Source organism: Condylura cristata, unplaced genomic scaffold (genome assembly GCF_000260355.1).
Source record: "Condylura cristata isolate star-nosed mole 26May11 unplaced genomic scaffold, ConCri1.0 scaffold00017, whole genome shotgun sequence".
Lineage (NCBI taxonomy): Eukaryota > Metazoa > Chordata > Mammalia > Eulipotyphla > Talpidae > Condylura > Condylura cristata.
The window spans coordinates 1,603,083-1,612,183 of NW_004567118.1; the positions used below are offsets into that span (position 1 = coordinate 1,603,083).

The following is a 9,101-nucleotide window of genomic DNA, read 5'->3' on the forward strand; positions in this document are numbered from 1 at the left end:
GGCGGTGTGGAGAAGCAAATGGCCGGCGAGGAGATGGCAGCGCTGGGTGAGAGGGGCTGGTGTCGCACCCGCAGCAGGGGGAGGTGGCGCTCGGCCGCTCTGGGGCAGCCTCCTCTGGTAGGTGAGTGGCAGTTGCAAGTCCACCGAGGCGAGAGCCACGAACTCGAGCAATTTAACCGGCACCTGTGGGCTGTGCGGCCTCTGCTGCTCTTCGGTCGTGGGTGCCACACAGTGGCCGGGGGCAGCTCTGTGGCACCCAAACTTCCCAGGTGGTGTGCAAGGACCTGGGAAGTCAGTGGCAAGTGCTGGCTGAGCTGGACGGATGGGAAATGGGGGGCTGCCTGGCATTGGGTGAGCAGTGGGGACTAGGGGGGCTTTGCCTGGCACCAGACCATCACCCAAGCTCGTCCTGCCCCCGCGTGAACCCCACACCCTGGACTGAGGTTTTTCTGTACTAACACCAGCCTGAATTGGTTTTCAAACGCCAGGCTGGTAGTGGACCTGTGGGTGTGGACGCCACCCCACCACGTCAGAGAGAGAGGACAGACAGGCCCCAGCCCAGGGGCTGCTGGTTTGGAGGGTCCTGTCCTGCCAGGCTGGCTCCCAGCTTGGCCAGCTGGTTAGTGAATGACCACCACTTTAGTCACACTCCAGGCTTTTTCTAGTAGTTGAAGGATTTTCTTTATGATGTCCCTGGCAGTAAATGATTGCCACTCTGGCCAGATACCAGACCGGTTGCTTCTAGCAAATGGAAGATGCTAGCTCTTTTTCTCTTGCATTTAAAATGTCCCATGCGTGTGGACGGTGGCAAACATACAGCGAGAATCTGTAACTGATGGATCTTTTGCCAGCTGAAATGTACAGGCGAGGGCCCAGAGTTTGGTAGCCAGGGGCTCCCTCAACAGAGTTTCTGTTCACCCCGACGGCAGCCTTTCTCAGCTGTGAGCTGAGTCTCTTGATGTGTCCAGGGGCTGTCCCACTGGAGGCAGAAAAGGGGGACTCGTGAACGTGGTGTGTAGACGAGACGTGGGGGGAGGCAAGAAGAGAGTGCAGGATCTATCTGGCCTCTCCCAGCTTTTAGACCAGCGGGAGTGGGGTATTTTAGGGAGACCAGCACTCTGTTAAAGTGTTTCTTGTCCTGGGCCCAGGCTCCCAGGTACTGTTGTAGCCGAACGGGGACCACACTGGCCTGAAGGTGGATGTGAAACGGACTGTGGCTCAGGGCCAGACCGGGTGGGGATTTTTTTAGCCCAGACACTGGGGGACTACAGCTTGAGCCAATTCAGGTTGCGTTTTGTCTAGTCCCTGGCGAAAGCTTTCATTTTCACTCTCTAGGGAGGGTGACTGATAAGATGAGGCTGTCCAGGTCTAGAAGTAAAAGGCAAGGCTGATCCATCACGGCAGAACTGATTTGAGCCCTGAGTTTGGCTAGAACAATTTGTTTCAATAAGGAAACTGGGCTGTCCAGCGGGGACGCTCATGACCAATCTGATGGCACCAAATCATATTTACTCTGAGTCCCTCCCATTGTGTTCCATGTCGCAACAAAAGGAGGTGAACACCATGCTCTGGCCTGGGCGCACCCTTCGTGGGACTGGAAGGCCCGTCTCGGCTGTCTGGCGAGTCCAGATAACCCGACTGGTGCCTTGAAGAGGTCGCTTATAGGCCGTGCGACGTGTCGTGGAAACTTAGACAAGATCCCGTAACCGAAGTCGTGGGACTGTTTACATGCGCTCACACACACACACATAGAAGCCACGCATCCCACCCCTTAGGACAGAGTTAAGTGGCAGGACCTGGATTTGAACTCAGGCCTGCGCGGCCCGAAGCTCCAGGGGCCATGGAGGACGCAGATCCTGTGGCTTGAAGTGGGTGTACTTGTTGCCGAAGATCATTCCAGATCAGGGGTTGGACTGCATTTTGTGGTGAGAGCCAAGTGCATCAGTCAAGCCCACCAGACCGGTCCTGAGGAAGGAGGTGGCAGAGGAAGAAATAGGCAGGGCTGAGGGGAGGTTTCTGCAGGGAGCAGATGGGGGGCAGGGCTGGAGGGGCTGGAGGGGCTGGAGGGAGAGGATGGCCAGTCTGAGCTGGACAATGAGTTCCTAGACGGTGGGTGTGGGTGCTGGCAGGGCAGAGGAACATATGTGTTGGTGGTGATGCTACTTTATTAATATCATAGAGGAAAAGCAGGCCCAGTGGGATTAAGGGACTTTCCCAAAGTCCCAGTGTGAGTTGGGGTGCAGCCAGATGTGCCTCCCACCCTGCAGCACAGGTGACGGTTAGTGTTTGGATGGAGTCACGTCTGCAGAGAAGCACCCTTTGCACGGAGGTCCCCGGTGGGGGCCAGGGAGGCAGCGAGGCCGGGAGGCCGGTGAGGATCAGCGTGCGGACTCAGGGCGCACACCTGAAGCCCGAGGGGGCGTGGGCATGGCGGGGAGAGTCTGGGGAGGGAACTGGCCGCGCGGGCTACTGGGGATGAAGAGCTGAGGATGGAAAAGGAGAAAAAGAGCCTGGTTTCGGGAACTGGCAGGTGAGCTGGTGTCCTTGGAGTGGACAGGTCCAGCGGAGCTTCGGGCTGGGCGCCGCGGAGGTCTGGAAGGAGGTGCAGACACGGAGGCAGCGGCTGTAGACCGCAGGAAATTGCCAGAGCGCAGGGACGCTTTCTTCAAGCTGCTAAATCAATGCAAGTGTTTTCCAGGATGGAGTCCCACAAATTTCGGGGCAGAGGGAAGAGGTGGCGAAGCTGAGAGGAGGAAGCCGCCCATGGGGGCTGGCAAACGCAAGGACAGAGGCTGGGGGGAAAGGGACTGTGAGAGGGGGCCGGAGAGTAGATGTTGAAGGGGAACAGGGAACAGGAAGTGGGGTGCCTGCTGCCGCCGCCGAGGCAAGGTCGCTGGCTTACAGAGAATGGAAGCTGCAAAGCCTCCACTCCACTGAGGGGCCTGCCCGGGGCATGAGACCCACCTGTCTTGGGGGTCTCGGGTGTTATGTATACAAGAACTGAGGTGCAGGCCAGAGGTGCTGGGGAGGGAATAGAGTCAGCAGAGAGAATGGGGAGCAGAGCAGGTAGATCTACTGAAATACACTGAGGGAGCAGCGGCCCAGACAGGTCTGCTGTGTCACGTCAGTCACAGGGATTGAACTCAGGCCAGAGGTTAAAGTGATAGTGCTGGGGAGGCCCTGGGAGCCCCTCTAAATCTACATGCTGGGAGCTGGAGCTGTAGCCTTGGGGCCTGGCCCAGCTGAGCTGTGAGGTCCAAGGTCACAGTGGCTGAGACAGGAGGGGAAGGCCACAGTGGGATGTGAGGTGGGAGAAGGGGTCCCGGGCAGTTGGAATGAGGATGTCAGATGTGGGTCTTGGGGTGAACAGCACATGAGGGTGTACAGAGAGGCCTGAGGAGGAAGGAGGCAAACTGTTCATCTGGAGGGGGCGGCACAGGAAAGGCAGGTAGGACCAGGCGTCACCCTGCAGGCCCACAAGGTGGTCTGGCCTGGGAAGACAGGGCCTGAGCAGGAATGGACAAATGTCCCCTAGGGCTCAGCACTCCAGAGCCCAGGGGGCAGCAGAGCCCGGTGACCGGAGGGAGGAGATAGGCTGGGGGTCCCAGCTCCCCTCATCCCGTTTCCCTCTGCTGGGCCCTCAGGGTGATCAGGCCCCGGATGCTGCACTCTGGCTCATCTTTGCTTTGTTAAGAAATTTATTTACATTTCCTAAACCAAGACTGAAATCTAACAGGAATGGCTTAAAAGGGCCAAGTATGACCTCTGCGAGGGTTGTACACACAGTTGCTCTATTTTCCTAACTAACAACTCAGGTCCTCACCCGCAGCCAGGCCCCCCTTTCTTCCTCCAAAAGGAGCCACAGAATAGCACCAGGCTTCTGGTGGCTTCAACACTTAAAGAGACAAACACACAGGCAGAGAGGGCGAGAACCACCGTGTGGACTGTAATAATAATAATAAAGTAGCCAAAGAATCAATAGCAAACCCATCTGTCTCCAGATTAATGGCTTGGCTAGAAGTGGGGAGAGGTCCTTGAGGAAGGGTAGGGGGGAGAGGCAGATTGGCAGGTGAGGCTTGGCCCTGAACAGAGAGCTCCAGGTGAGCAGCTGGAGCCAGGCACAGCAGAGCTCTGGCTCCCCCGCGGGCTCTGGCCACTTCCAGACTCAGGGGAGAGGTCAGTGCTGGGGCCCAACAAGCGCAGGGGAGGGAGCTCCGTCAGTGCCGCAGCCCAAGCCCCTCCTCTGCTTCATATGTTCCTGAGGATCTGTGTGCACCAGCGTGGGGGGCTGGGGGAGGGGACACAGGCGTTCAGGAAAGCAGGGGAGCCACATGCTTGCTTCGGGGAAGGCGGCTGGCGGGGGTGGGGACAGCAGCACCCAACCCTCTGGGCTCTGCGCAGGCAAGTGCCCGCAGAGGCCTGGAAGCCAGGCCAAGGCTCCTGCTGCCCTGGCTTCTTGTGGCTCCTCCCTCCGCCTCCTGCTAGGGCATTCGGCCACGCTCCAGCCACCGAGAGTGCGCCAGTGCGCCCGGGCAGGAACATGGCTGGAGGCAGGGGTAGGAGAAGCACCCGGCACAGCCCCTGGGCCCTACCAAACCCCAGTGGTGGGAGGCCTGCCCCTGCGGACCGACCACAGCTGACCCCAGCTCTGTGGAGCTGCCTTGACAACAGCCATTCACTGGCACTTCAAAGGCTGGGCCTGGGGCTCCCGCTAGGCTCTTGGGGGGAGCCGTGGTGCTGCCCTCTGCTGTGTCCTGGAGGCTCTGGTACAACTCTGTGGGGTGTAACCTATACCTGAGCCCTGGAGCTTGGGCCCTGGGAGACTCACAGGAGCAGCTCTCTGCTTGCACTGGGCTGGGGTGAGGAGACAGGAAGGCAGGGCCCTGGGAGAGGCTGGGGGGCCCAGAACCACGGGGAGCAGCTGCCTCCCTCGCTGGCCTGCACAGAGTCAGCGAGAGAGGGAGACTGGCTCTCCCCAGGCCCCCCCAGGGGCTGCAGGCCAGCAGCTGAGGGCAGGTGGGCTGACGGCTGGCTTGGAACCGCAGGGCGGCTGGGGAGCCGGTCAGCCTGCTGGGGGGCAGGGTCAGGGGCTGCACATTCAGAATGCTCAGATCCGGGGGGCCAGCCTTCCCCGGGAGAGGGGGGCTGTGTTGCCCAGAGCTCTGCTGGCCTGTCTGTGGGCTGCCAGAGGAAGGGGTCCGGGAGGGAGAGGCAGATCTTTGGGTGGCACAAAGGCAGGAGGGAGTCCGGAGACCTGGGCTCATGGCCCGGAAGGGGAAGGGACAGAGGCCGGCCGCTGGCTGTCCTGCTGCCACAGGGGCTGGAAGCTCTCGGGAGGAAGAACAAGGCCCCTGGCTTCTTCTCGGCGTTGCCGCTAGGGAATGGCGCCTTCCGCTTGTGACCGACGGGAGCCAGGTCTGGGCCAGAGGAGAGGTCCGTGAAACCAGAGCTGGTAAGGAGGCACTGGCAAGCAGGGCTCCTGGACGCGGGGGTTCCGGGGGGGTCCACAAAGACATCGGCCGACCCGTCCAGCTCCTGGCAGGGTGTTTCTGGTCCGGGCGTCTCGTCTGACTCCACAAGTTTCACTGATGCTTTCGTGCTGCCTGGTGTCCCGTCCTGCACTGGGGTGCCGGGGGGCTGGCGCTCAAGTTCTTCCTTTATCCCGGGAGAGGTGGCCCTGGGAGGGGAGGGCTGGCCGGGAGGTGGAGTGTCCTCCGCCTGTGTTCTCTCAGGACACCGAGGGTCACAGTCTGAAGCCTCAGAGCCGAGCTGCCTGTGGGGAGAAACACCCAGCGGGCCGGGGGCTCAGGTCCTCTGCGGCTGAGCAGGGAGGGCAGGGCCCCGTGCGGCTGCCCCCGAGCTGTGGCGCGCTGGAGCGAGCTGCCCACTCTGGGGCCCTTGGGTCTGACCCTGCAGCAGCGGCCAGCGCTGTTTGTACCGCGCTTGGGCTCTGCGGCCTGTGGTCAGCGCTGGCCAGGGGAACAGGTTAGAGGCTGTTCCATTTAATAACTTCAGAGGAGCCTGTGCCCGCTGGCGGCTGGGGAAGAGCAGAGCCTGGCAGGGCGAGGCAGGCTTGGGCAGACAGGTGAAGCCAGCGTGCCTTGGTGGCAGCAGGGCAGCTGGGCTCCCCGACCTGGAGGCCCCCTCCCCCTTCTGGATGGCCAGACTGGCACATGACGGGGCCCAGGCCAGGAGTGGCGACCGTGGAGCTGCAGTCTGCCCTGCCGTGGCGATGTCTGGGTGATTAGGGAGGGGTCACTTGTTCACCTGGGTCCAGGCCCAAGTGGCAGGAGCCACAACAGAGGTCTTTCTCCCAAATGGGAGGCAAAGGGCGGGCTGCTGCCATGCCCTGTGGCTGCCACCCAGAGGGTCCCTTTGCACCCAGAGAGGGTGGCAGGAGAATGACATGGTGTGCCTGCCAGCCTGGCACTCACCCGGGGCGGCTGGCCTGGGTGGCCATGTCTGCGAAGCTGTGGTTGAGCCGGGCGATGAGCCGGTCCACTTCTGCGTAAGGCTGGGCTTCGAGGGCGAAGCCGCGGTGCCCAGCACTCTGGAGGTGCTGCGGGGACAAGAGGAGGCAAAGGGCTCGTCAGGGCCAGCGCGGGGCTCACGCAGAGCGGCGGGCCGGGGGGCAAGGCTCCCGCGGAAGCTGCGCGCAGCTGCTGCACGGGCTCACCCCGCAGAGCTCCTCAAAGGCCTCCCGGCAGCACTCGCAGTAACCCTTCTTCCTCCGGGGCGTGGCGCGGACAGCGGAGCGCCGGCTGGGCTCTGGGTCCTTGGGTTTTCTGAAGAGGAAAGGGGTGGGGGGTCACCGCCAGGCTGAATGCCACTGCCACAGGCCTCGAGTGCGGCTGTCCCTGCAAACTCAGCGGGCCCCACACGTTCCCCTGCAGGACTAGCTGCATGACACAGAGCTCGGGAAATGCACAGCAGGAAACGATCCACACAACAGAAAACCGCAGTGTGACGGGGAACGCGGGCTCTCTAGGTGCTGCAGGAAATCAGTCTAAGACGTAAGTGGGAAAGCAAGTGTGGCAGAGCGACCACACCAGCCTGCGCGAGGGGACAGAGCGCGGCTCTGCACACCTGCGGGCTCTGCAGACGGCCCACGGGGCAGAGCAGGACGACGGCTGGAACAGCCGTGACTGTAACCTTTTGAAACGATCACATTTGAAACAAAATATAATAATTTAAAAAAATCAAACATTTCTTCCCACACAGATTTTCTACACACACACCCCCGGAGCCCTGGGCCGACCTGGCGCGTCACACGCCAACACGCCAAAGCTTTACTGCTCCAGCAACTCCCCTGCGTAACCTCCACTCCTCTGCCACCAGGTCACCGCAGGCCTAGCACCCACTACTGGCTCCACGTCCAGACCACCTCCTGGCACCCTGGTACCTGCTGGAGAAGTGTGAAGGGCACCTGGACTCGGCCTCAGCTCATTCGCTACCTCCCTGCTCTGTCTACTGCCACATTTCCTGTTTTTTCCTTGCGTTTCTTGGCTGGTGGCCGTTGTCTGCCGGTGTAACACAGGCCCCTGGACCTTTCACGCTGGCTCTGCCCTGTCCTACTGTCTCAGTCTATGGACTAACCTGTGGCCAGGAGTCAGAAAGGGTCTGAGCAGCATCTGGTGCGTCACCTGCGCCATGTTCCTACTGCACGTGGGTGAGCAGTAACATCTGCACAGGGGCTGGGCCATAAAACGCAGGTTGCCCCTTAAGTTACTCCCGTTATTTAATTTAGCCCAACAGGCCTCAAACTTTGTCGTGGGCTGAAATCACCAGAGGCCCTTGTGAGAACTCAGTTTCTGAGGCTCCATCATCAGAGACCGTGATTCTCTAATTGTGAAGTGCAGGAATGTGTATTTTTTCACGGGGCCCAGGGGACCCACATGATGCTGGCTTAAAGATCTAATTTCAGAAGTCAGCTGGACTGTCCTCTGTACACGTAGGTCCAATTTTTCAGTAGGGATGGAGAAGACCAAATAAAACAGATGAACATTCCTAGCATCTCTCTTCTCTGGGCTGAGTTCCCAGAATAGACTTCGCCTAAAGAGCTAACACATGGCCATTCCCAAATCTGACCAGCAGGCTCCGGGGGCGAAGGACGCTGGCCTGGGACCAGCCCTTGGTCCAGGAAGCAGAGACCCACCTGGTGTGATGCGAGCTGCCTGGGATCGTCGGGGCCTCAAAAGGACTTGCATCTTTGGGTCCCAGAAAAGAAATTTCAGGAAAGGATTTAAACTGATGGTGGAAAGGACGGAACTTCCTGCAACAGAGAAAACTTCCGTTTTGACTACAGTGAGGAAGGGAGTGGAGGAAGGAGGCCAGCCCAGCTCCCGGGAACTTCAAGCTGGTGACGTGGGCTCTTGCTGTCACACCCCCCGAGTCCTGAAGGAAGACGCCCACCTGCCCTATAGGTCAGGAAAGCATCTGTGCTCCTCGTCAACCTGCACCGCCTCACTGAACCTCAGCACCTGCCTCCGACCTGAGTGGAACAAGTGGCGGCTGCATTTTACACAGGATGAAAAGGAAGCCTGAGGGCTCATGGCGAGTCAGTGGCCAAGACCAGCTGAAGCCACATGTTCCAGCTCCTGATCTAGTTCTTTCCAGATTTGGTGACGGGTGGGCACTCAGCGAACCCTGCTAGGTTCCTGCCAGTCCACCACGTTTGGCTGTGTAGGCCTGTGTCTCAGGGGACAGGGTAGGCCATAGGCTCCTTCCTGGGTGGGAAGAACTGTGCGGCCTCAGGAGTAAAATAACAAGTCTTCTGGGGCCCTTGAGAAAGTGCCTTTCACAACCCTCGCACACCCTTTTCTCCTTCCTCAATGTTTCTGCAGAGAGCTCTGGAAAGCAGAGGATGGTAAGGCTAAGGGACTTTTAAGGGCCCTGCTTCAAGACAGCACCTGAAAAGAATCCTAAGAGGAGCCAGCTCGGGCCCTCTCTGGTGATGCAATGGGTTGAAGTGCAGCAGTATGAAGCTATTGTAGCCGCTGCAGCACAAGTTCAATCCCTGGCCAGGGAGGTGACCCACAGGGCCCAGCAGACCTCTCCTGACCCGCCCGCTGCTCCCTCAGCAGTGTGTTTCAGTCCATCTG

The 9,101-nt window shown here is 60.0% G+C and overlaps 1 protein-coding gene across 1 annotated transcript in view; it reads right to left on the minus strand.

Moving 5' to 3' along the window:
- Window positions 1-3,702: 3,702 nt before the first annotated feature.
- The window catches only part of DBF4B (DBF4 zinc finger B), an 18,634-nt gene continuing 13,235 nt past the window's right edge, over window positions 3,703-9,101 (minus strand). Inside the window, exons 10-13 of the mRNA XM_012726009.1 lie at window positions 8,156-8,272; window positions 6,677-6,785; window positions 6,435-6,559; window positions 3,703-5,773 (exon numbers count right to left, since the gene is read on the minus strand). Coding sequence (XP_012581463.1) covers window positions 4,825-5,773; window positions 6,435-6,559; window positions 6,677-6,785; window positions 8,156-8,272 — 1,300 coding nt within the window. The 3' untranslated portion in view covers window positions 3,703-4,824. The remainder of the gene's footprint in view (window positions 5,774-6,434; window positions 6,560-6,676; window positions 6,786-8,155; window positions 8,273-9,101) is intronic.